The sequence below is a fragment of the Sander vitreus genome, chromosome 14 (genome assembly GCF_031162955.1).
Source record: "Sander vitreus isolate 19-12246 chromosome 14, sanVit1, whole genome shotgun sequence".
Taxonomy (NCBI): Eukaryota; Metazoa; Chordata; class Actinopteri; order Perciformes; family Percidae; genus Sander; species Sander vitreus.
In genome coordinates, this window is record NC_135868.1 from 21,943,982 (window position 1) to 21,971,616 (window position 27,635).

Here is a 27,635-nt window from a genome sequence, read left to right on the forward strand (position 1 = left end):
ATTCAATCCGAAGGAAATTTTAGAGCAACAATTATGTGCATTCAAACTACCGCACACGTGTAGATACATTGTTACAGATCGGTGAATATGCGGGACACTTTATTACAGACGGAATACTCAACACACTACGTGAGCTTCGCCCGCCGGCTATCAAGACCAGCAGTGTTGCCCGATGCCTCTGACCGGTAAAGGGACATCATCAGCGGGGAACGTTGAACGAATGTGTCGGTGGAAAGCTAACGTTAGTCGGCCACCTGTTCCATCAATCCTGCTTGCAAGTGTCCGCTCATTAGACAACAAACTGGACTACATCCAACTTCAACGAAACTCCCAACGCGAGTTCAGAGACTGCTGTGTTTTTGTTGTTGTGGAAATATTGCTGTACCGGACTATCCAGCCTGCTGCTCTGTCGCCGGGTAAGACTAGTCGAGGTGTGCTGTGTTAACACGGACTGCCTGTTGCAGAAATGCGGTGCTTATTTCTAACGAACTGCTAACTGCTGGTGGAGTTTGTGACTGTTAAATGCCGACCATTCTATATCCCACGCAAATTTACGGCTGTGTTTATACTCGGTGTTTATACCACAGCCCACTAAGCGCCAACGCTAGTAGCTATGTGTTAGCTGAACTTTACGGAGCATATGTGTGTGCACTAAATGTAGCCCGTTTCGTCTGTCGTTTTTATATAAGGTCGTTTTTATATATTTTAAATGTGTAACACCACTTGAGCCACGGTGAAACGTTGTTTTGTGTATATGGTTGAAATGACAATAAAACACACTTGTTGAGTTGATCGTCTCACTGTCTGTCTGTAAACGGTAGGCGTGGCTTGGGAGTAGACGCTAAAGCTAAAGCAGCGAAGCAAGTGCATCTGGGATTTGGTGTCTTTCATCCACATGAGCCAAAAACAACTTTTCTGGCTTTTCTCGGCCTAGAAGGCACCAATTTCTAAAAGAAAATCACATTTCTACTACATAAGTGACCCAATTTAAAGATATATTCATCTTTCCAGTGGTGAAATATTCCTTTAATGGTTTTGAATACACCTTGGCTTTTCCTACTATGACATGTCAACATGCCTGCCGTGAAAAAGGTCGCAATTTTTGAGCGGGGAAATATTTGTCATGAGTTTACACGAGAAACCGATAGGACACACATTAGATTACATACATACACACATTTATAGGACATGCATTACATTACATACATACACACATTTATCATGGATAAAAACGTACAAAGGTATTTTCCGATACTTATCAAGTGGTGAGTATCCAGAGGGATACTCCAGGAATGAAAAAACTAATTTTTGTCAGAAGGCCAACACTTTTGATGTGCAAAGGTAAGAAGACATCGTGATGCATTGCATATCTGTTGTCAACCACTACGCATTTATTAATTTATAGATAGATCAGTTTATATTTGAATGTGTGATCTGCTCTTATGCAATAACAGATCATGTTAGTAATTAATTAACAGAACGCCTGCCGAAATACGACTGCACTCCACAGGCACAGTCACTGAGTAATGTTAGTTATGAACTGCACCAATAACACATAGATTATTGTGATTTTACGGTATGGTTTCATATTTTATAAAGGCAACTTTTATACAGGTGTTTATATAGAATAGCCACCACCAAATAAGTCTGTGATCTCTTTATTATAGACCTATAGATTACTTTTTTGTATAATCCAAACTAATACAGCCTACTATTTTTTTCCAAAGACGGAAAACTCTTCTACAAGAAGAAAAAACACACCATAGAGGTGGTGTGTGGACCTGCAGAGGCTGCCACCATTTTTTAAGATTTTCATGACAGCAGCATAGGGGCACACTGTGGTCAAAAAAACAAACAGGAATGCCATCAGCAAACGGTTCTACTGGCCTGGAATGTCAGATGACATTGGCACATGGGTAAATGTTTAAAGGAATACGCCACCGTTTGTTGAAAATGGGACTTATTCACCGTCTCCTCTATTTTTATATAGGTGGGCAAACGCATTTTTGTCTCAGTGCATGCATTGCCCGAGTACTTCCACCCAATATAGTCCCAAGTCAATATCTGCCTAGGAAATTGTCTAGTCTTAATCTGCATTGCTATTTGTACTCGTTGTGAATACGCAGCCCACAAGAAGTAATTAGGTTTTGTTTTTGTTGTTGTTGGGTCACGTTTACTCACTACATGCCCACTGGCAACATAGGATTCCATTCACTACGCTAAGTGAAGCTAGCGACGGGGCTGTCGGACTAAGACCGGTTCTGTTGTGTGTCAGCAGCGTGGCGGCTGCGTGGATTTTTCTATGTCTGTACACACCAGAAACATGTCTGACGCGGCGCTGCTGCTGCTAGCCTTGTCTGGACACATGTATGTTTCCCATTGATAAAATGAAATACCATGTTAAACATAAATATATACTGATTTGATTACAGTCAATGGCAAAATAGGCTAAAGAATATTTCGTTCTGTATTGACAGGTGCAATATTAGAAAATCAAATAGTTTTTTTTTTTTATTACATTTATATCTGCATTTATATCAAAACCTAGAGACTTTCAAACATCAACATGTCATTTATTAATATGTATTTGTGTCAAAATGTCATATAAACATCTTTTCCTATTCTATTTTGCCTGGAAATGCTTCCAACACGCTTGCGTGTGGTGTGAAAAATAGGCGTTGGTTCTATTTCTAGCATGCATGCGTTTTCGGCGTGACGTGCGTGTCACGAAGGCAGTGTGTAAGCTCTAACCTGTTAACATAGGAGCCGAAATATAAACGGACATGCCACGCAGCTGACACTCTCACGTGAAGCAGGCAGTGTGTCTAAGACAATGCATGCACTGAGACAAAAATGCGTTTGCCCACCTATGTAACTATAGAGGAGAAGGTGAATAACCCATTTTTAACAAACGGTGGTGTATTCCTTTAAGGTGGCCTCTACAGCCATAATCACACTGTATACTCTCACACTTACATGTAGGTCTAATGTAATTCATCAATGTTTGAAATCTTAAATAACAAAAATACTTGACTGCTTTAACAAGCTATTATTTATGGATATATATATATATATATATATATATATATAATTATTTAGAAGAATAAAAGAAAAGAAAAACATTTCTTACAGTAAATGTCATCTCTCCCATGCCACACACACACACACACATACAAACTTTTAAATCTTTTTCATTCAGGTGGCCCAGTATGTGCACTGCCAGGCCAGTGGAGCTCAAATCGAGGAGGAGAAGCATCACACACCAATCACTGTAAGAAAAAAAATCCTATATTTTTCCTGATTCATTCACCTCGTGCCCATCTGTCTAGTGTCTTTTTGGTATTTTCCCCTTGGTCTGTCTTTCTCTCTAGCATTGTCTCAGTGTTTTTCCTCTGTCTTTCCCCTTTTATCCCACTCATCTCACTTGCGTCAGCAGATGTTGTCCAGTCATGTCCTATTCCTTGTTCTTGATGTTCACCTGACAGTCACCTATATGTCTTTTAGGTTACACATCCATTTGAGCTTGTTGGCATGGACCTGATAGGGAAGCTGACTGTGGGATACAGTTACTTCTGTGTAATGATTGATTACCTGACCAAATGGGCACAAGCTTACCCTCTTAGAACAAAAATGGCTAAAGAGGTATCTGGCTGCATCCTCAAATTTTGTAAGAGGATCCTTACAGACCAGGGGAAGGCAAAATAAATTACCATCAGTTGCTTGAAAATTCATTGTTTGTAAAGTAAGAGTATTTCAGATCAACACTGATGTCTGCAAGATCCTTGGGATAAAAAGAAGCCGTTGTGCCCCTTATCATCCTCAAACCAATGGTCATGAGAAAATTGCCGAAATGTGACTGCCCCCCCCCCCCCCTAACTCAGGACAGCAAAGTCTGACGATCACCCAATTTGCTTCTGTATTTCTTTTCGCCTCTCTATTCTCCTGTAGATCAATTCATGTCGTTTATTGTTATCTCTGCTGAGTCAACATTTTGTCAAATATCTGAATATTGCTGATCTGCAAGCATTTTAATATTGTTCTTATAATATTGTAACATTTTCAGAAAATGAAAGTTATATCCTAATATTACAAGAATAAAATCACAACGTCACATCACGAGAACTTAAACTTTGTGTTGCCTACAACAACTAGGCTAATGACATTCGGGGCTACAATAAAAACATTCGGGGCTGAAGCCCTTCAAAAATGACCTGGTTACTGTAATATTGGTGCTCATAACTAAATTATTTAGACTGACCAACATTGCCCTCTAGCGACGTGCAATCGTATTTCGGCAGGCAGTCTGTTTTCGGCACAACACCGGCCCGCCCAAAATACTATTTCTGCCTATGCCACTGCTTCTTTTGACATACTATGAATATTTTTCACTCTTTTCAACATACTATGACTTTTTTTATCACTTTTTTCGACATATTACTCTATGAATGTTTTCAAAACATCATTATTGGTGACATGGTGGCTCTGTGGTTAGCACAGCTCCAAATAACACCAGCAAATAGGCACTGCAGACTCTGACCCCTGGTTCCCCTGGAGTTTGCATGTTCTTCCAGACTTTCTTTGACATACTATACTATTACTTTTTTTTTTAATCACTTTTCGACATGCTCTACTATGACTTTTTTTCAACATACTATACTATGGCTTTTTTAACCCTTGTTTTAAAATACTATACTATGACTTTTTTATCACTTTTTTCGACATACTATACTATGGCTTTTTTATCACTTTTTTTGACATATCATTCTATGAATGTTTTCAAAACATCATTGTTGGTGACATGGGTTCAAACCCCAGTCTGGGCTGGACCTTTTTTTGTGGAGTTTGCATGTTCTTCCAGACTTTCTTTGACATACTATACTATGACTTTTTTTATCACTTCTCGACATGCTCTACTATGACATTTTTTCGACATACTATACTATGGTTTTTCCCCATTTTTTTCAAAATACTATACTATGGCTTTTTTCGAATTACTATACTGTGACTATTTTTCACTTTTTTCTACATGCTATACCCTGGCTTTTTTAACCCTTGTTTCGACATATTATACTATGACATTTTTCAACATGCTATACTATGAATATTTTTCACTCTTTTCAACATACTATACTATGGCTTTTTTTATCACGTTTTTCGACATAATATACTATGACCTGTTTCAACATACTATACTGTGACTTTTTTTTTAATCACTATGGTTTTTTTCAACATACTCTAATATGTTTTTTTTTTACACTTTATTCAACATGCTACACTATAATTTCAATCACTTTCTTCAACATACTATACTATTACTATTTTTCACTTTTTTCGACATTCTATACTTTGGCTATTTTCGACACACTATACTATAACTTTTTTATCACTTCTTTCAACATACTATACCATGCCTTTTTATAATTTTTTTAGACAGTATATCATGTGTGTTTGTGAATTTATAATATCAACAATAATAAATGTATCATTAATATGTATATATGCGTGCGTGGGTGTGTGTCCTGAGTGCGTGTACAGCTGTCTGTTTGTGATGCGATCACTCAGGATTTTAATACCAGGTCAAAACGGGGCCTCTCTCTCCGTATCTATATGTTGATATGTTTTTCTCTGTCAATATGTCTGTCTGCTGTAAATAAATAGTGGTGCAGATAGGCAAAACATTTGAACCTCTTTAATTTTGTACTCTGTACTTTATTTTGCATCCTTTATCACTTTCCCACTTTATTTAGCTATTTATACTACTTCAGCTGCTTTTCATGCTTAATCAAGTCTTATTTATGGATTCTAACTTAATTCAAGCCTAAAAATGTTCCACATCTTTCATTCATTGTAAATTATGAATGAAATTTCCTAATTTGACACGCCCATTTCCCATTTTACCAACTCATTCATTACTCTCTCAAGAGTAATGATTAAAGATATTTTATGAATATTTTAAATAACACAAAACAACTAAATGGTGGTACGTAATACATCAGATTTCATATACTGCTTTAGTAAAAAAATATTACCTGGCTGACGATGGGAGAAAAACGAAAATTACTGTTGCACTAGTCTGGACATCTTGCCGTGCCAACGTTGCAATAAATGTTACCTAAATGCCATGTTTATAAATGTGATGTCAGCTTACTAAGTGATTGCAGGTTTTGTGTAGGTTTGGACTTGTATACGTTTATTCCACTTTGTTTAAACGGCGAAGTGGAGAGGCCTCGTTCACCTGTTTGGAGCTGGCTGGTGAATGTGACGCTCGTATCGGCCTTGCTGGATACACCGTGACCCTTTTTGTGGATCTACTGATCGCTGTGGATTACTTTTTTTTCCCGTGTCATTGGATTACAGCAAAATACGGATCTTTTTTCTCAACGTGTCTTAACGTTTTATGGTGTGACTGCGCTTCGTTTCTGCGTTTGGAGAGGCATCTCAACAGACTGTAGGTCGAACACTGATTGTTCACTGTTACATTTTTAATCGAATTTAAGTGTCGGGGCATTCCGTCACCGTCTGTCGACAGCCGTGCCGCGATTGGATTTCATAAGGGCGAATTGTTAAATTTTTACAATGTAATTTAAAATCTGCTTTAAAAATAAACATAGGCTATATGTTTTGGAATATAATGTTCAGCTTCGGCAGCTTTACCTATGTGCTAAAATATACAATGACTGAGGAAGCCTAGTGACGAGTCCATAGCAACCAGTGTTGGATTTGTTATTTCCCAGTGTCCTTTGCTGAATGGTCTCAATGTTGTGTTGTATTGTTTTATTTCATATGGATACTAGTTTACTAGAGGAGTAAGTTAGTATTTGAAGTAATGCAGGAAGTGTGCATTTAGTTTCCATGCTTATTGTGTTTCCACAAACTCTGTACCTAAACAAAATATAAAAAGGCAAATCAAGAGAAAAGGGCTAATTTGAAGGCCCTTTCCTATCACACAGATCAAGAGAAGTGTAAAGTGAAGTGTTTCACATTAGATTAGATTCAACTTTGTCATTGTGCAGAGTACAAGTATAAAGACAACGAAATGCGGTTTGCGTCCAACCAGAAGTGCAGAAAAGTGCAATGTGATATTCAAGTATAGACAGGTCAAGAAATATGGTGCAGTGTAGACAGTAGTGTACAGTTGGTTACCACAAGGTGGTTAAGAGTAATATAAATTAAATATAAATGTGTGCAGTGTATTAAAAAGTTACCTTATAAGAGTAGAATAAATATGGCAATGTAATATGAACAACATGTACAGATATGTGCAATGTAGCAGCAGTAACATAATAGTAGTAAAAAATTATATAGATAAATGCAGTGTATTATCATAAGAAAAACAGTAAAATATGAATATTCAGTATGGACCATATAGACAGATATGTACAGTATGTACAGCGTGTTAACAGTACCATTGTAGTGCAGAAACAGTAACATTATAAGAGTAGTGAGAATAAGTGTGTGCTGGATGAATAGTATGAAGAGCAGTAGAATATGGCTATGTATAAGTGTAGTTACAGTATGTACATTTGTAAATAAATAAATAGGACACTATGGGTGGGATAGGGGAGTTTGGGGACTTAGTTGGTTGTGGTGATAAAGTCCCAGAAAGAACTTAAAATCCTGATCCTTCAGTAGCATGGCCAGGGCTCCTGCTTCTCTGACAGTATTGGGGTCAAAGTCACCTGAGTCTTGTATGCTCTCAAAACAGCGAATGAGATCCTCTCTGTGCTCAAAAACGGTATTGATAGTGCAGTAGCAATGGACTCAGCTGTAGCTGACTGCAGAGGGATGAACTCCTGCACGTTGTTTTTATCGGTTCCACAAAATGTCACACAGTCTATTATCCTGGACAGTATGTGTCGATTTTTTGTCACCTCTTCGTTGTGCCTTCTAATGCCAATCCTGTAGCCTTCATCTACTTGTTCAGCAATGCTAACTCTGCCAAAAATGTTTAGCTTCATGCTATTATGAAGATGTCTGCGACTACTTTCATGAAGTTAGCATTTTTCAGAGAGATGTTTTAGCTCGACTCTTACCCCCGTTGTTGTCAACAAAACCTCAGTGCCGACACTTTGAAATAAAAGACAGGGAAAGCAAAAAAGCCATTGCTAACATCACATCCAACCAACAAGAGCGGGTGAAGCCCCTGGTGTAGTTTCGTCCTCGGTCACTGGCCTGCTGCTGATTGATTTGTAAATCGGGTTGGTCTGGTCCGAAATCCTCTATCCTCTTTTTTTTTTTTCTTCCAGCGAATGCCTTGTGAAAGGTTTTTAAATCAATGACAGAATTTGGTTTAATTGTTGCCATTATCTCTACGAAAGTGATCTGTGTCACTGTGTGATTTGTCCATGGATTTGTCAGCCTAGCAAGATTTTTGGCGGAGTATCGCCTGCGCGAGTAGCGTAAAGTTGAATGACAGGTGTCGAGAGTCAATCAGATTGGATAAAATAACATGTATCCAATTCTGATTCGCCAGGGACGCAGCGAGGTGCGCATGGAGGAGAATCTTTAAGAAACCAATTAGAGACCTGGGGTCTCATTTATAAAACTGTGCGTAGGATCCAAGGGGGTAAGCTTCTCCTCGGACCGCGAACCTCCTATGGCGCCATTTTGATGCTAATAAGCCATCACCTCCCGTTAGCATTCCATTGACTGCCATTCATTTTGACACCACTTTGACAGCGAATAACTTTACATCTAAAGCGTTTAAAGACTGTATTTGTCCATTGTTTATTTCTAAAGAAACACGACAATGTATAAAAGGCTCCATTACCTTGTACCTCACGTTATGGCTCCGTAGCAGGCATTTTTGTAAAAATACCTTGCCAACACAGCATCAACTAGTGGTATCCCCACCCCGAGATACAATTTGAAGACGAAAGAAAGTCTAATAGGCAAACACACTTTTCTTCATGCAGGTTTTGTCACGAACAGTATTAAAGTTCGGACTGATAATGAGGACATTAAGGGTAACGATTGCGCGAGAGCTTAACGGCTGTATTTCCAGACTTTGACATTTGATGATATATGCACAGTATTAAAGACAGATATTTAGTTATTTACACTATGTTCTGCCGTTAAGTGGCGTACGCACATTTTCAGCCCAGGGGTCTCATTTATAAACGTGGCGTACGCACAAAACGGGGCTGAAAATGTGCGTACGGCACGTACTTCCCACGCAAAGGTTGTGATTTATAAAAAACAAACTTGACTGGAGAATGTGCTGTTCTCCACGCAAACTCTGACCCAGGCGTACGCACATTTTGGAGACAAAATAGGAATTGGCGACGTAGATGGTGAGGTGGTGAACTGAAGTCAGACTGCAGAAAGTAAATGGGAAAAACGATTCCTCGTAATATTTTCAAGTATTGATACGTCTCACGCACATTTTTTGAATACATATCATCCACGTTACCATGAAGATTAAATCCAGCAGTGTTATTTGCGCTTGTACTGAGTGATACTTGTTCCATAAACACCTTGTAAAATCCAACTCAAATCTTTAATAAAAATGTGTTCTTAATGTTTAATCGGCGCTGTCTCGCCGTCACATTGTCCGCTACAGGACGCATGCAGGAGGAGATGGCCCGACTGCATGGAATATCAAATACCCTACCATTAGATAACTGCAGAACACAGTGTAAATAACTAAATATATGTATTTCAAACTGTGCATATATCATCAAATGTCAAAGTCTGGAAATACAGCCGTTAAGCTCTCGCGCAATCGTTACACTTAATGTCCTCGTTATCAGTCCGAACTTTAATACTGTTCATAACAAAACCTGCATGAAGAAAAGTGTGTTTGCCTATTAGACTTTCTTTCGTCTTCAAATCATATCTCGGGGTGGGGATACCACTAGTTGATGCTGTGTTGGCAAGGTGTTAACAATCACAAATTGTTGTAAATAAATACTGCGGTGACCCCCGTGCGTAATGCTGCATGATGGCACTGCTGGCCCTGCAGGAGGACTAACCCCAAATGGAAGAATCAGGAGAGAAAAAGGCTTAAGGGACCATGACGATGACGATTCCCTAAAGCTGAGCTCTTGGATCTATGTACTGAATTGGGTCCAGTAGGGCAACGCGCCGGAACCGTGCCATCCCGGTCCAAATACAGGTCCTCGCCACTCTGTGGGCAACCGGCTGTTTCCAGAGGGAAATGTTAGACAGCTAAGTGTTTTTTTTAAATAAATATTATATATAATCTTCAACTTTATCACTAAGGCTTGTTTAGATATAATATATAGTTCTGTGAAATCTTGTCCCCGAGTGCCGTAATGCCTGCCGTTTTGGACGTATTATTAATACATGTAGTTATAGATCAGGTTTCCCTACACTGTGCAAGAACAGGCCGACATTGTAAGTCAATTTGCAGCAATTCCTGAACGTCTGAGAAGTTTTTTGCTTTTTCTCCGCCAGTCCTCATGATTCGGTGTAACAACTGCCAGTGTCATTCATATACTGACCAGCATTCACGAGGTGCTTTGCAATGACTATTTATGGTTAAAAATAGGTGTGTACAGGGCGGGATAAGAGGCTGATCCACTTACGCACGCTTGTAGGTAATCTCTGATTTATAAAGGGAATTTTGCTTACAGGTGTGCGTACACACGGTTTTATAAATCTGACTTTTTTTTGGCGTACGTACACTTATAGTAAGGATCCTACGCACAGTTTTATAAATGAGACCCCAACTTCAGGTCACATGCTTGCCGAAAGTTTTGAGACTCAGGCAGCGCTAAATCCCGTCACGCGCTGCCCATTGGTTTGCTGCAGGCACACCTGCACCATCAGCCCTAATTAATGCTGCTGCTGTTCATACCTGTAGCCTATTGCCGTCCATAAACTAGCTCGACTCCTAGCATGTCTGTTTCTTTAGGACGTTTTTGTGGAGGAATTAACCGTGTTTACACAGTGCTGACAGCTGTTGCCCATCTTCAGACTGTTTTTCGGCTGTTGTTCACATCAGCTGTGAACCACAAAAACGCACTCCATGGCGGCGGAAGTGGGGTTCTCCTGTCCATTTCAATGCAGTGACCGACTCTGTAAAAGTCAATTCTTCTCACAGCTTCATTTCACCAAGGTAGGGGTAGCCTATTTACGGCTTCTGCTCATTTCTGCTCTTACACCGATGCTAATAATCAGTTATGTGTCTAGCCTACTGTATGTTCTGGAAGTGGAGCTCATGGTTGCTGTTTAGCACATGCATTATAATGCTGATGGTCTATATAATGACTAGGCCTACTCATGGTTGAGTATTAAGGTTGAATTGGTTTTGCAAAATATTTCCCTAATGTTGTTGTGTTTGAGGAGGGTCCTTTGGACTAGTGCAAACATGGTCTATAGGGTAATACTGTATACAATGTTCTGCCATAATCGTTAGCACGGGCTCCAGACAAGACATGTGACTGACTGTTTACATCTTGTGCACAAGCACATGCCCCAGTCACGCCCCTCTTCCTCTACAGCAGTGCATACGTTATGACTATGTTCGACATACTATACTATGACTTTTTTTATCACTTTTTTCAACATACTATACTATGACTTTTTCATCACTTTTTTGACATACTATACTATGACTTTTTTTTTGACATGCTATATAATGACTTTTTCATTACTTTTTAAAACATACTAAACTGACTTTTTTGGACATACTATACTATGACTTTTTTTATCACTTTTTTCAACATACTATACTATGACTTTTTCATCACTTTTTTGACATACTATACTATGACCTTTTGTATAATTTTTTTCCGACATACTATACTGTGACTTTTTTTGACATGCTGTACTATGACTTTTTCATAACTTTTTTCGACATACTATACCATGACCTTTTTCGACATACTATACAATGTTTTTGGGTGATCAATTATTTTTTTTTTTCCAAAGAGAAGGGCATGACACAATTCAAAGACAGTAATACAAGTAGTATCCACTTCCCTCCAGAATACCCCCCAGAATAGCGACAATGTTTTTTATGAATTCTTTCGACATAATACTATGACTTTTTTTTGACATGCTATAAAATTACTTTTTATCACTTTTTTGACATACTATACCATGCCTTTTTTCGACACACTATACTATGACTTTTTCAACGTACTTTACTATGACTTTTTTCTGACTTTTTTTTGACATACTATACTATGACCTTTTTATCACTTTTTTCGACACACCATACTATGAATTTTTTTCGACATACTAAACTATGACTTTTTTCGCTATACTGTGACTTTTTTATCACTTTTTCGACATACTTTGGTTTTTACTTTTGCGTGCTCCTTTGGTTTTTTACAATAAACAAACTTCTTAACCCACCTGAGAAAGTTTCTACAACCTTCACAGTGGACAAATTCAACTCTTTTCTCTCACTTTTTCAATCCAAAATCAACACCATTCATAGGCGCCGATACCGTGCAATTAAACATTGCAGTTGGTGCTTAGTAGAGCGTCTGTCATAGTGTGATTGGTTATGTCGGTGGCATTGATTCTTAATTTCCCACGAAGGACCCACGGAGGAAAACCGCCTATGATGCCATTTGCAACAACTTGACCACCTCCCCTGCTCCTTCAACCACACCTGCCTCCCCCCCCTCCACCCTCTCAGTTACTCTCTCATTTCTGTCTGTCTCCTGTGGTCAGGGGGATTAAGAAGATTGTTTGTTGTAGAGAATTGATAAAGGTAGTCTGTATATGCATGGAGGTGAACTGTTGACCACTACATTTGCAACGGCGACGTACCGCAGACGTCGCGGCTCGCGCCTCTCGATATTTACCGACGTTTTCCTCCCCGCCGCCCGGCTTCAGGTTCCGCTTTCGCGCGCTCCCTGGGGCGTCGGGGGCGACTGGCGTGGGTGGCTTGGGCCCCGTCATAACTGCTTGCAGTTCTAGTTCTCTTTGTACATGCTCCCATTGGGCTCCATTCACAAATATCACTGTTATGCTGATGACACACAGCTGTACCTGCCTCTAAAAACCTTTTAAAGTCCCCTTTTCACTGCCTGAAAGACACTAGTCTTCCTTTGTTTTTATAACATAATAGGCTATAACTTTGTACAGCACTTTTTGGTTTTAAATGTGCTCTATAAATAAATTGACTTGACCTTTGTTCTCTGTGTGCAAGTCCTCCATTGCTGCAATCTCTATAAACATTTGTCATCAAACTTGAGCAAAGGAAACGGAGACCGGAAGCATGTTCCCTGTGTGTTAGATGCAGGTGGACAAGCACTACAGTGTGCAACCCTGAAAATCAGACTGCAAATAGGTGAAAAGGCCACTGATTAGGTTCTTCATTTGCACCTCAGGGATAGATGCAGCAGCTGCATCTCAAATAGATAAATGCATTTTGATTGTGTTTGTTTGTTTGTTTGTTTGTTTGAGTCTTTAGGTAAAAGATAGTGCTACAATATTTACCAGAGGCCACAGTGTTGGTAAAAAGCAGTGGTGGATGTATCTTTTATGAACCAAGAAACAGCTTGGCTGAAGTGTAATTTAAAATCTGGAGTCAAAACACTATACCTTCCCATTGCACTTAAACGCTCCAGAAAAGGGCTGACTTTGAATCAGACAATGGTACAGACACAGACGCCTCCCGAATAACTACAAATAACTTATCCTGTCGCTTGGTTAGTATATTTTGTAAAAGAGGAACGTGTGAAAACTTTAATGTATAAAATGTGTTAACTCTATAAATATTTCAAAGTTTGAAAGGCATTTTTACACTGAGGTTTGTGGAAATGACCTGACCTGAAATTAACAAAAATGTGTACAAATGGCAGAATAATAACTATATATTATTATATGTGTTTTTGGCCCAAATAGGCAAACTGTCTTTGGATGCCAGACTGAAATCCAGTCTGAGCGAAGAGACTGGTGAAGGAAATATTCCAATTTTGAAACAGGCTGCACTGAAATTGCTGTTACTTTTTGAAAGAAATGCGTGAAATCTAAGGTTCGATCTGTCCATCCTCAGACGTGTGAAGCAGTTGTTTCAAGAGGCCACAACAGAATACTAACCAGACTTCAAGGATTGTGGAAAACAAGGAATGCAGACAGTCTCATGGATTCAAAAGAAGCTTAAGGTACGAAACATTTTTGGCTCTTAGTGTCTGACTGACTGATTTAGGATATTGATTAGTGTCTAACAGGTTTGTTCTACACCGATCCAAGGTCAACACTTGACTTTCTATGCCAGTGTTACACACAAGGAGGCTTTTATATGTTGTGAGGATGGAAAAAAAGTCATGTTATGAAAGGCAGACAAACAGATGTTGATGCCATCCTGAACAACAGTTATAATATAAAATGTAAAAAGTCCCTATTATGCACATACTATATCATTAAATCATTCATCTCTTAGGCCTATAAAGCAACGGCCCAATCCCAAAGTCCGGACTCGCAGACTCACGGACTTTGGTGCGCGTTCTCGCGAAATTCGTAAGGGCTTAGGGTTGTCCCAATGTCGAATTTCAAAGGGCGTGAGGGTTTGAGTACACACTTACCGAGCCCTTTCTGTGAGTCTGCATTGACGCAGACTTCACCAAAGGGAATTACCCACAGTTCAAAGCGCTGTGATGTTTACTACGGAGACCACAGGGAAATCCGGAAATTACAAAGGTAAACGACAGCGCGACACATGACCATGGAACACAGACCAACCTGTCCAGCTTGTAAAACAAGAGTTTGAAAAAATTTGGAATCAGGCAGCCGTCTCCTGTGCTTTGGCCGTGTGGAAAGCAACAAACTTAAAATGAAATTTCCCAAACCGGCAAGTGTCAGCAACATCTTTGTTATTAAACGTTGCCAAGGTAACATGTGATCTCGTGAAGTGCTGTCCCAATCCCATTTATACCTGTCTGAGCCCATGTGGCCTCACACACTCACTCACTTAGCACCTGAGATCAATTAAGTCTGAGTCTTTAGTCCTTAGTCCTCAGGGCTCACTTTGGGATTGGGCCATCTTGATCTTGGCAGTGCAGTCCACATTTTTGACTAGAACTAAAACTCTAGATAATAGAAGGCTACATTTTTTTAATCTTTTTTGAATGTGTCTACAATGTACATAATTGCAAAACTTAAACTTGTCACATCACATTACAGAGCCATATACAGTACTGTGTAAAAGGGTTAGGCAGGTGTGAAAAAATGCTGTAAACTAAGAATGCTTTCAAAAATGGAAGTGTTGATAGTTTATTTTCATCAATTAACAAAATGCAGTGAATGAACAGAAGAGAAATCTAAATCAAATCAATATTTGGTGTGGCCACCAAAAATATAAATGATTGTTTTTATCAATTTACAAAATGCAAAGTGAGCGAACAAAAGAAAAATCTAAATCACATCAATATTTGGTGTTACTACCCTTTGCCTTCAAACCAGCATCAATTCTTATAGGTACTTGCAAAAAGTCAGGGATTTTGTAGGATTGTAGTCCGGTGTATGATCAACCAATTATAGTATATAGGTAGTTATACTGCATCAGCAAGGTTTCTCCCAGACAAATATTCAAAGCAAACTGGTGTTTCAAGATGTGCTGTTCAAGCTCTTTTGAAAAAGCACAAAGAAACGGGCAACGTTGAGGATCGTAGACGCAGTGGTCAGCCAAGGAAACTTAGTGCAGCAGATGAAAAACGCATCAAGCTTATTTCCCTTCGAAATTGGAATCCATCAGCTCAGAACTGGCAGAAACCAGTGGGACCCAGGTACACCCATCTACTGTCCAGAGAAGACTGGCCAGAAGTGGTCTTCATGGAAGAGTTGCAGCCAAAAAGCCATACCTGCGACATAGAAACAAGGCCAAGCAACTCAACTATGCACAAAAACATAGGAACTGGGGTGCAGAAAAATGGCAACAGGTGCTCTGGACTGATGAGTCAAAATATGAAAATATATGAAAATATGAAATATTTGGCTGTAGCAGAAGGCAGGTTGTTCGCCGAAGGGCTGTAGAGCGGTACAATGAGTGTCTGCAGGCAACAGTGAAGCATGGTGGAGGTTCCTTGCAAGTTTGGGGCAGCATTTCTGTAAATGGAGTTGGAGATTTGGTCAGAATTAATGGTGTCCTCAATGCTGAGAAATACAGGCAGATACTTATCTATTATGCAATACCACCATTGGCCCCAAATTTATTCTGCAGCAGGACAACGACCCCAAACATACAGCCAAGGTCATTAAGAACTATCTTCAGTGTAAAGAAGAACAAGAAGTCCTGGAAGTGATGGCATGGCCCCCACAGAGCCCTGATCTCAGCATCATCGAGTCTGTCTGGGATAACATGAAGAGACGCCTACATCCACAGAAGATCTGTGGTTAGTTCTCCAAGATGTTTGGAACAACCTACCTGCCGAGTTCCTCCAAAAACTTTGTGCAAGTGTACCTAGAAGAATTGATGCTGTCTTGAAGGCAAAGGGTGGTAACACCAAATATTGATTTGATTTAGATTTCTCTTCTGTTCATTCACTGCATTTTGTTAATTGATGAAAATAAACTACTGACACTTCCATTTTTGAAAGCATTCTTAGTTTACAGCATTTTTTCATACCTGCCTAAAACTTTTGCACAGTAATGTAATGTATGTATGTATGTGTGTGTGTGTGTGTGTGTGTGTGTGTGTGTGTATATATATATATATATATATATATATATATAGCTTTAGCTAAGACTTTTGATAAGTATCACTTAAATTTGGAAATTAAAGAAATTTGTCCAAGAAACAGAGCAGTGATAAATGGCAAGCAGAATACAGAACGATCAAGATGAAATGCCGACATCAAGCTAAAAACATAAAAGACACTTAAAACAATTATGAACCAAAGCAAGCAAGTGAGCTGCTCTCTAAAAGTGACCACAGATCTTGGGTCCAATGGGAGAGAGTTCCAGGAGCTACAACCTTAAAAGCACAGTGTCCTTTTGAAGAATGCTAAATTTAATCTGAGACCATTCCTGTAGATACATCATAATGTTGAAAGGTCTGTTTTTATGTTTGTTGTGTTTCGCTTGCTTGTCGTCACTGTAAATGAGGGCAACCTCAGTGCCTCGAGTTGATTGATTAATTAATGATGGTTAATCCTTCCAGACCGTGGCTATTGTAGAGAGATTGTAAAATGTCTGTTTGATCTGTATTGATGATTTTATCAGTACACGTCGTGTTCCCAATTCTTTAATAATTCAATTTGAAGGGATTTAAAAAAAAAAAAATAATCTAATTATCAGTATTGTGGTTATGTAAAAAAATATATTGCCAAAATAAAACTAGTTTTAACATTTGCCTTAAACATCCAGAATTGGGTGGGAGAAAGTCTAATCCATTACAATTATGTCACTCCACAGAATGAAGTTTGAAGACTATTAAACACAATAGCTCTCTTACTTATGTATGCATTGCAAACCAAGCTACAGTAGTGCTGAGTACCTGCCAGAGTTTTAAATGTCACCCAGTAATGAAACATTTCTATTCTCATCAAAACTCTAATTTTTGTGCTAAATTCCATCTGTGTAAAATGTAGTTTAAATAACACAAAACAAATATATGGTAAACGAATAAACATTCATTGTTTAATTTTCAAATAACTGATGGCAAAATGAGACTATTTACAAGAGAAAATATGTATGATCTGTACAAAGAAATATACATGCAGATAAAAAAAACACATAACAAACGTGTAATTTATGAAACAAATGAAACAAACATGACAAAAAAGACAAAAAAACAAACTAAACTGAGGTATCCAGTCCAAGTTTCCTTGTTTATGGCCTGTGCACACCTTTTAAATAAATAAAAAGGTAACGGCGGACTGTGATTTCTGTTCCTGGTAGAATCGGTTTAAACGTGACACGTCCTAACCCCATATTGGATTAATGTTAAGTGGTTATACAAAAACTCTTGTTTAAATTTCCAGAAAAGACAACAAATCAAAAACATTGTTTAGTCGCCGTTTTAGGGTAGTTAGCTTTTTTAAGGAACAGGAATTTATGGAAGAAATATTTTGGCAACAAGTATCTGTACATAGAACACCATTTAGTAAATGATGTACAAAAATCTCCCATTCAATGGCAATTCTCTGTGAAGAATAAATCTTACTTTAATCCCCTGCCTTTTTAAGAAAGGTCACGAGAGACTAAAACTAATGGTGTTCCTCCAACATAGTGTTTAACTAGTGTAAACAATCATATCATAGCCATATTATCTAACTCAAGTGAAAGTCACAATTAAACTTTTTTTGTATTTATTAAGTACTATAAAGCTAGAGCAACTTTGGTGTACCAATACTACAGAGGCATACAGTACAAAAAGTGTTAAATCATTTTTGATCAAACTGTAATGATTGTAGATTGTGACCTCTAGCATGGCCTGGAAGTCATAACACTCAGAAATCAAATAAACACAAACTACCAGCAGTGCTTGCAGTACCAAGTACATGCTTTTCTCTAGATTTATTACAGATACAACAGATGTCTTCATAAATAGTTGCATAAAATGTTAAAGCCGCAACATTGCACATGATAATCAAACATAACATACAATGAGTGCATTTACAGTAATTTGTCTTCCTCTTCCTATACATTCACTCCCATCTGATTGGCAATCAGCACTGCCATCCAAAAGCAGGAGTCCACTGTGAATGTGAGGGGAAAGAAGGCAGAAGTCTATATACAAGGTAAGGCTTAAACATCTCATATCTGCGCAACACAAGTTTTGTTCTAGGAAAAGCAAACGGTGGATGTCTATTGTTTCTTCTCAGATTGGACAGTGCAGCATTGTTATGGTCATCATGGTATCTTAGATTAGGTACATTATATAAGCGCAGCCGTCAAAAAGCTCTGATTGGACGTATAAATGTCTCAAAGTCAAGAACCTCAGTTACTATCTCCAGATGTCTATAGAGTCCAAAGTAGCACAGCAACTTTAAACTGATGAGCATTTTCTACAATTTATTCTTCTTCTTGGAAACGTAGAGACTGTACTTTTCCTTTTGTATACATTGTTTCTTTAAGAAAGGGCTGCTTCTCAAAAGTCTTTGAGTTACAGTTTTAGTGTAAAAGAGCAAAAACGCACAATGTCTCTGGCAACAAGACGGAGGGCAGTTTGCTCTCGGCGCCATCACTAGCTTTGTTGGCATCACTTTCTCCTGAAAGCTCTGGGTCTGTGCAGTGGTGTCAAGGCTCGATCAATTGGCTCTTCTGATCAGCTTTAACTCTTGCAAAGGAAAATAAATTACTCATGTTTTTTTTAGATAGTTAGACTTAATTACAAAATCTGTTTTGAGTTGAAACCAGCAAGCAGCAGTAGACGACAAGGGCATCCATTAATTTATGCGATTGGTGAGAACTCTGTTCTCTAGGGCTCTGATTGGCTTAAGACCTCAACAGGTCTCAGTTTAATTGGTGAAACGACAACAGGACTTTAGTAAATCAACATTCTGTGGAGGAGGACAAGATCAGCATTCATTATTTCTCCTTCCTTTTACATCTAGACCATCAAGAGGCTCAATTTTAGAGAAACCTGCAGGCCCTAGGGATTGAGGGTTGGTTTGGACATGTGTATCTATTCTTTTAAACTCGGGGCTGAAGGCGACTTTGGATGAAGCTTCTGACTCCTCCGATGGCCCGGGCGTCTGTCTGATGTTTCCTCCTGTCTATGAAGGAGATGAGGCGGGAGGTGTCCAGGCAGCCCTCTGCTCTGGCACAGCCGTCAGCCAGACCGGCCTGCAGCCACGGCTCCTGGAGGCAGAGCCCGGCTGGAGGCCTCCTGCCTGGGTCGGTCCTCAGAAGCAGGCAGATAAAGTCCCGGGCCGCCTGGCTGACGCCCTGGAAGTAATCCCTGGGAAAGCTGAAGTCTAGCTGGCAGATGTTCAGGCAGGTCTCCTCGGCGCTCTCGTCGAGGAAGGGGGAGGCGCCGCTCAGCAGCACGTAAGTCACCACACCCAGGCTCCACAGGTCAGAGCTCAGCGACACCGGCTCTCCAAGGACCAACTCTGGGGAGGCAAACTCAGGGCTGCCCAGCAGAGGATGAACGTAGTGGGCACTGTTGAGCTGGACAGCATCACCGAAGTCTGTGAGTTTGACCATTGGCTGGCCGCTGGAGCTGTGGGCCACCAGCAGGTTCTCAGGCTGGAAAAAGAGATTACAGTGTCACTATTAGTCTTGTCTTTTTGGTTCTTATTAATTACTACAGTCTAACATTAAGTAAATTAATTTGTTGTTGCAGGTGAAACATCATGCAACATCTGTTTGACCTTCAGTATTAAAAGGAGAAAGAGGATTCAACAGCAAGTTTCCATTTAAGGCTGAAATATTAGAGCTTTCACCACCAACTCAAGATCAGGTAAGTGCTACAGGTGTTAAACATCAACAATGCACAAATCCAAGATGGTTGACTTCCTCTCAGGCAATTTCGTTTATATACATGTTCCTAGAGATGAGAACAATGCCCCCACCAAAATTTGTGAACCATTGGGCCCCTGGCACTTTTGTGCTCGGGCCCTAATACAAAAAAAAAACATTAAACTACTTACTTTTACGTCCAAATGCACTATTCTACAGTTGTGCAGGTAATGTAAAGCTTCTAAAACATCCCTTAGGTAGCAGGCCACTTTCTCCTCCGTCAGATTCCCCCAGCTAACGATGTAGTCCAGCAGACGACCTTGGTCAGCCCTAAAACATAAACACGAACACTAAGGTAAACCCTCAGGAAGAAATGCAAGTTTTATGAAGGCTAACGAGTTACATATGTGCAAAGTTTAATTCCAAAACTGGATTTGTCATTTTTTTGGTCTTTACTTACATCTCCAGGACCAGGGCGTAGCTGCTGGGGGTTTCAAACGTGTCTATCAGGCTGATTATGTGGGGGTGTTGGAGCCTTTGGAGCAGACTGAGTTCCTGAGTCACCCGGTCCCTCCTCATTAGCTTCTTGTTCACCTGTTTGACCGCCACCAGACGTTTGGTCCCTCGCTGGTCACAACGTTTGACAACAGAGAAACGACCCCTGGTGAGCAGAAAGAGGATGGATATTCAAAGGTCACTCCTTATAGACAAGCTGCGTAGTATGTTTTAGGCATTTAACAAGTCAAATAAATGCATATCAATCACATATCGTAAGGAAAAACCTGAATGTCAATTATATGATGAGGGTGAGTCTATTACCTGCCCAGTTCAACCACCTCAGTGTAGTGAGACTCAAAGTTGTCCTTCCAGCTCACTCTGATCCCATCAGTGGACACCACTGAGACACATAACAACACAATCAATCCACACTTGGCACCAGCATTGTCAAATGAGTTTTGTGGAGGGATTGATACTGTACATTCTGTCTGTTCTTACCTAACACTCTAAGGCTAGCTGATGACGTTACGCTGCCCAGCTCGTTCGTGGCAACACAAGTGTAAACGCCATCATCTTCAGAGGCTACGCCGATTATCCGCAGCGTTGCTTCACCCGTATCACTGAAATAAACATTAATTTACATTTGACTTCAACTTCTTCACTATTAATGAGTAGGGGTGGAACGGTACATGTATTCGTATTGAACCGAAACGGTACGGGCGTCTCGGTACATGAATTTACACGGAGAATACACGGTATAAAAATAAATAAAACTTGCATGCAAATTAATTTGTGTAATGCGGAACTACTACGTGTTTCTTTAGGGACACCTACTCTGTAGCCCCCCCCACTCTGCCTACATGTCGACGGTCCAGTGAGTGAGTTACAGCTACCAGCACTAAGGACGAGTAGCCTAGTCTATGGCGAGTGGTGGCGACCCACAACAGTTAGAGGACCCGCTGGCCTCTTTTAAGATCACAAGTTTGGGAAAACTTTGGTTTCCCAGTCAGTTACAGTAGTACAGGCGAGAGAGCGGTGGATAAGCCGAAGACAGTGTGTCGGCGTTGTTCAGCAGTTGTTGGGTATGTGAGTGGAAATCCATCTAACATGCTAACGCATATCCGATGCCATCACCAAGATGTGCCAATCACTGGAACGAGACAACAACAAAAAACTGTCTAACTTCTCCTTAACCAGCCTTAGATACAAATAGGGCCAAAAGAAAATCACTGATGGATCACGAGTTGTCAGCTGCACCCTCCGTTTCACTAACGACTGATGGCTGGACTTTGCGTGCTACGGAAAGCTATCTCACACTGACTGCTCATTTTATTGACTGAGTGGGAAATGAAAGCGTCAGTTCTGCAGATACGGCCCCTGTATGAGCAGCACTCACCTAGCTGAGAAGCTACATGAGGTTGTGGCAGAGTGGAAACTAGAAAGGTATGCCTGTCGCACTTAATAGCAAGAATACTTTCTTTTATCTTTGGTGGGGGAAGGTCTCGCCGATGTAGACTGTTTTTTCATTATTCTATGTAATTTGCACTTTCATAAATAAGAGATGCTGTATTTTTATAGCTGATTGTCTTATTTTGTTTACAAGTTACAGATGAGTCTGGAGATGATGTGGGGTAGTTATGGTTTACATCTAACTTTACATACTTCAGGCTGTTGCAGCTAGCTCAGGGGAGAGACTGGATGACACTAGGTGGTACAGCCTGAGACATGCACAATAAAAAAAAATTGCCTTCTGCATTTTTGTTTTGCTTTTCCCTCCATTGTACCGAACCGTGACTTCTGTGTACCGTTCCACCCCTATTAATGAGTGACAATTTTCATGTTTAAACACAGTCAAATCACCACCACAAACAAGTGACAACCCTATTGCACATTGTCATGCAATAAACTGAAGTCTGATGGAGCTCTAGCAACATACCTAATAAAAAATACACTTGTTTTCTTACGTGTAGGCGATGCTGAAGTGTCCATTGTTGGTGAGGTTGCTCTGGTTGGGTCCCTTCCAGGTGACAGCGGCCCGGGGTCTACCACAGACCTTACACCTGAGGGTGACGCTCTCCCCGTTGTCACACGTAACATCACTGAGAGGTACAAGGAACTCTGGGGGAACTGAAAGAGCGAGAAAAGTCAGGTTAAATCCTGTCAAATGCTGAGATTTTCTTCAGAATTCAGCATCAACTGTTTAAAGCAGTGCTTTTAGTAATATATGGAATTGGTTTTGTCAATCTTAAAGTAAACAATTCCCCAAAGTAGCACTTACCATCATAGATGTAGTTTGGATTTAGAAGCTGAAAAGAAAGAACAAAGCACGTCAGAAAAACGCACAGTGGAGCAGAAGCATGACTTAATAGCAGCACTATAGCACTGATGAACTCACCTTTACAGAAACTTTATTGGCCAGGCCTTCTCGGGACTTCCTGTAACCGTTTTCCAGCTTGGTGTCTTTCTTTGCCTCCTTCTCCTTCTTCTCAGACTTTTTGCGGATGCGCAGGGATGTGTGCCAGGATGAAGACTTCCTACTGGGACAACAAAATGGATTGAGTCAAATTAAACTGTTTAAATGAACAAGTAGGTGAGAGCACGGGTTTTAGCCTGACACCTTGATAGACTGCCAACACGTAGAAAACGCTGGAATTCCTTATCAAGCCTACTAAAACATCATATTGGTTTGCCAATATGTTGGACTGATGCTGGCCTTATTTTAAAGATCAGTTCAGGACAACTGCCTCCCATGTTTTTACATAATTCCTAAAAACCCATCTGAACAATCAAAAGAACAAAAATAATGTATCCTTATATCAGTTTTCAGAGCTCTTACTTCATGGATCCCTCGGGACAATCAGGGATGATGGCTGAGGTGTGTCCCAGCACAAATCCGGGGATCCAGCCCTCGGCGGCGGGGCCCTGCTCTGTAGCCGCCCTGAACACCAGAAACATGTTTTGCTGGTTGCTGGCCAAGATCTGGACCACCTCGCCCTGACTGACGCTGATCTCATCCTCCTTCACGGCCATGTAGTCCTGGGTCACCAACATGGTGGATACGCTACTGCTGCTGCTACTTTCACTCTGCAACACAGGGAGGAAACGTGGAAAATTGTAAGTACAAACTTTCATGGTAGTAAAATCTTATATTACAACTTTACTTTGCACAGAATTGAGATTTTATATCTAAGTTGCCACTAAAAAAATCTAAATGTAATACTTCTGGTGAAGAAAAGTGAGAAAAAAAGGTCAAAGCAGATGACAGAAATAGAGGTTTATTACTGTCCACTTGATAAAGACTTTGATTAGAGTGCAAGAAAGACTAGAAAACATGAATTATTTTCTTCTTGTAAAAAACCAAACTGGGTTAAGAACGACAGGAATCAGATGAAAATTTCCATTTCACACGTCTTTGCTCTGCAGCTCGAGGCAAAGACGAGGAGGGTCGTTAGGTTGAATGAGATCTCTGTCAAGTACGTTTGTAGGTGAACCACAAACGTCGGAGGTTAGTTGCAGGACAAGTACATTTAAGTAACACACCATGAAGACAGCAGGAGGTGAAGGACGGCCAAGAGGAAGTCAAGTGTTAGTATAAGCTTTGTTAGAGTTAAGAAATCTAGAGACAGCTTTGAAAGGGAATTACTGAAGAGCTGATTGAGGTCCAGAAGAGAGGTTTTGAACCTGAAAATATGTTGACAGTGGAAACTTTTGCTAGAAATAGTCTTCAAAGAGCTAGAGAGGTGATGTTGAAGAGCAGTGAAGGTTGTCAGAGATGTGTAATAGGGGGTCAGATTAGTAGCATTGGCTGCAGCAGGACAGGAGACAGCAAGACAGACCAGGCCTCCCTCTGCCTGGATGTTAGTCAGTGCAGCAGATAGTCTTACCCCATTACTCTGGGTGGACTGGATGGACTGCTCACTGGCCGATGAGCACGTACTCATGCGGTCGGCTTCCTTGCTGTGCGTGGAGTGTCTGTGGGTTTGGCTCCCAGATCCAGAGCCAGTCTGGATCTGGTTTGCGTTCTGACGGACCGGACTCTCTCCTGCCTCCCCCGGGAAAGTGAACGAGCCGGGCCGGCTGGCTGGAGAGCCCGGCATGGAGCTCCAGAATCCAGATCCCGACTTCTGGCCCGGGCTGGGAGGGGGAGGAGGGAGACTGTCCTTGCTGAAGGCAGGGGAGGCCATAGGGGACACGGCTCCTGGCCGTGGTTTGGAAGTGGGTGTAGAGGGCAGTGGCCCAACTGTGGCACGGGGGATAGGGGCTACAGCACTGGCAGGAGTGGGGGTCTGAGCTTGATCCTCTGGGGCCTGGATGGGGCGCTTGCCCTGCGGGCTACCCCCTGGAGGGAGTGGGGGAGAGGGGGCAGGACAAGGGGACGAACCTGGATCATAAGTGAGCAAAACTCACACCTCAGTCAAATCTTTCATTTTGCCATACAAAAATTTCACAAATATAGACAATTCATACCTGGCATCTTGTTTAGGCCGTCAGGGTCAGCCCCGGGGTGGTGACGTGGCAGGCGGGAGGGCTGAGGGATCCTGGAGGGCCGACGAGAGCCACCCTGGGACCCTAAAGGGATGGCGCTACCCTGGGAGCTTCCACCTCCGACTCCAGCAGCTGCACTGGACCCACCGCTGACTCCACCCGGAGCTCCCATGCTGGGCACACATGACCCACCACTCGCCCCTACATGGTTCCTCTGATACTCTATTGGTGAAGTCAGAGCTGTGATAAGGTACAATGGAATTTTGTGTGTGTGTGTGTGTGTGTGAGAGTGAGAGTGTGTGTGTGTGAGAGTGAGAGTGTGTGTGTGTGAGAGTGAGAGTGTGTGTGTGTGAGAGTGAGAGAGAGAGAGAAAGAAAATGTGAGTGAGTGAGAACGTGAGTGAGAGAGAGAGAGTGTGTGTGAGCGGGTGAGAGTGTGAGCCTACCATTGAGGAAGTTGCGTTGGCTCTCGAGTATCTGGCTGATCTGAAGGGTCCACACCTCACGCACCCCTGGGTGGGAGGAGTGAAGCACAAAGGACTCCACAGTGCCGTTGGTCGACCGAGAAGTTAGGATGAACTTACAGGGATCGCTTTCCGTATTCTCCTCTATACCCAAACAGCTTACCTAAAGTGAGATTTACCCCAGTCAGTTTTAAGTAAATAATTTGCTTTAATTAAGTATATTAGTGCCTTTATTTTTTTTAATCAAAAATTTCTTGACCTTACATTTTTCTTTGCAAGTACATTCTCTTTTTCCTCAATTGACTTATTCTTACATAGTATACATCTAAAAACTAAAAGTTCACTAAACTAAAAAACCTGGTGGCTACATCTTCAAAATACAAGCTCCCATAAACAACATTGGAGATTTTGTCCATGTTGCATGACATGACAATCAAATATGTTTGACTTTAATATAAATAAATATTTTTTTTCCTTCTATTTTGTAAGTGTACATTTTTAAGATGTAAAGCTTGCTACTCACTGAAGTTACTTGCAACTAATGTTTCACAGGCTACAGATACTCCACCAGAGGGAGCTGCACACCCTTTAACTGATAAGCTTTATACATCCTATATTCTATATTTCACTGGCCTTCACTTATAATGTAGTAGTGCACATCCTTGCACCTCGTAATTGTCTGTTACCTTGATGCTGTTCTTGTAGAGGAAGCCTGGCAAGGAGAAACCTTTCTTGTCGAGGGGCTCGCTAAATATGACCACCTGCTCAAAGAGGAAGACTCTTCTCTCCTTCATCCGGCCAATAACACTGCCCTCCGGGTCCAACACCATGAATGTGTCCTGTAGTAAAAGGCGACCCTGAGCCACGATCTTCCCCTGGAGAGGGAGATGAACAAGAATGAAAAAAGGGAAGATCAGCTATAGGAAGAAAGAGAGACAGTTAAATTGAATAATGTGAGTGTAGCATTGCTTTCATTTATAATTGGATGCGATTTCTTACATCAAATCCCTGGAGCCGGCCGACATTCATCATATCATTACACCTTTTGGGCAATATGCACATGACCTCGACTGCTTTCTGTAAGTCACAAAAGAGCAAAAGGTTGATCGGATTGCATGCAGAACATGTATGGCTTGATTTAAAGTGATTAAGAAGTGCCATTTCATTATCTTACCTCCAACTCCATAGACTCCAGCCCAGCCTTTTTAGAGTGTTTCAGGAAATCCTAAAACAGAAAAAAGTCAAAATAAAAACTCAACAATGTACACAGTAGACAATGACATACTGTATTATATGAATGCCAGTTAAGATAAAAACAGAAACTAAATATAGGGGAGCATGAGAAGTAGCTACAGCTGTGGCGCCCTCTGCTGTATTGTAACAGACCAACCTTGAGCAGCAGCTGGTACTTCATGATCCTCTGGACTGGCTTGATGAGCAGGTCTGTGATCTGCAGCCTGTGTCCCAGTCGCTGCTTCAGGTCCTACAAAGTCAGAGAGTGATTGAGAGGCTGATAGCTAGATGCAGGTTTGCAGGAATGTCCAAGGGTAAAATCCAAAAAATAACAGGCTTATACCTCGAAGTAGGTGTTGATGTACTCTGAGACGATGTGCTCTGATTTGGGCTTGTTTTGACAGTACACTACATACATGTTTAGTCTCCGTTCCTGGATATAAAAAGCACATACAGTTACAACATGATCAAATGTATAGACCCCAATCACAATGTTTGTTTAAATTAACTTCCGGGTAGTATACTCCAGCGCCCTGCACATACAAGTCAACAGCACTGAGCAAACAAGAATGATGAACAGCTGGATATACTCTCATCTCTTTCATCTAAAATTCATGTTTGATGC

The 27,635-nt window shown here is 40.8% G+C and overlaps 1 protein-coding gene across 5 annotated transcripts in view; it reads right to left on the bottom strand.

Moving 5' to 3' along the window:
• Window positions 1–19,245: 19,245 nt before the first annotated feature.
• Window positions 19,246–27,635, bottom strand: part of LOC144529312 (triple functional domain protein) — a 78,715-nt gene continuing 70,325 nt past the window's right edge. For 2 of the 5 annotated variants that reach the window (XM_078268326.1, XM_078268323.1), the window contains 17 exons: window positions 27,354–27,443; window positions 27,168–27,260; window positions 26,952–27,002; window positions 26,777–26,854; window positions 26,464–26,652; window positions 25,760–25,940; window positions 25,297–25,554; window positions 24,714–25,210; window positions 23,666–23,913; window positions 23,225–23,363; window positions 23,108–23,135; window positions 22,794–22,956; window positions 21,328–21,449; window positions 21,151–21,229; window positions 20,792–20,992; window positions 20,523–20,661; window positions 19,246–20,118 (listed from right to left, as the gene is read on the bottom strand). In XM_078268326.1, coding sequence (XP_078124452.1) covers window positions 19,561–20,118; window positions 20,523–20,661; window positions 20,792–20,992; window positions 21,151–21,229; window positions 21,328–21,449; window positions 22,794–22,956; window positions 23,108–23,135; window positions 23,225–23,363; window positions 23,666–23,913; window positions 24,714–25,210; window positions 25,297–25,554; window positions 25,760–25,940; window positions 26,464–26,652; window positions 26,777–26,854; window positions 26,952–27,002; window positions 27,168–27,260; window positions 27,354–27,443 — 3,114 coding nt within the window. In that variant the 3' untranslated portion in view covers window positions 19,246–19,560. Of the gene's footprint in view, window positions 20,119–20,522; window positions 20,662–20,791; window positions 20,993–21,150; window positions 21,230–21,327; window positions 21,450–22,793; window positions 22,957–23,107; window positions 23,136–23,224; window positions 23,367–23,665; window positions 23,914–24,713; window positions 25,211–25,296; window positions 25,555–25,759; window positions 25,941–26,463; window positions 26,653–26,776; window positions 26,855–26,951; window positions 27,003–27,167; window positions 27,261–27,353; window positions 27,444–27,635 lie in introns of all 5 variants that reach the window. The other 3 variants (XM_078268325.1, XM_078268322.1, XM_078268324.1) reach the window with 2 other exon arrangements.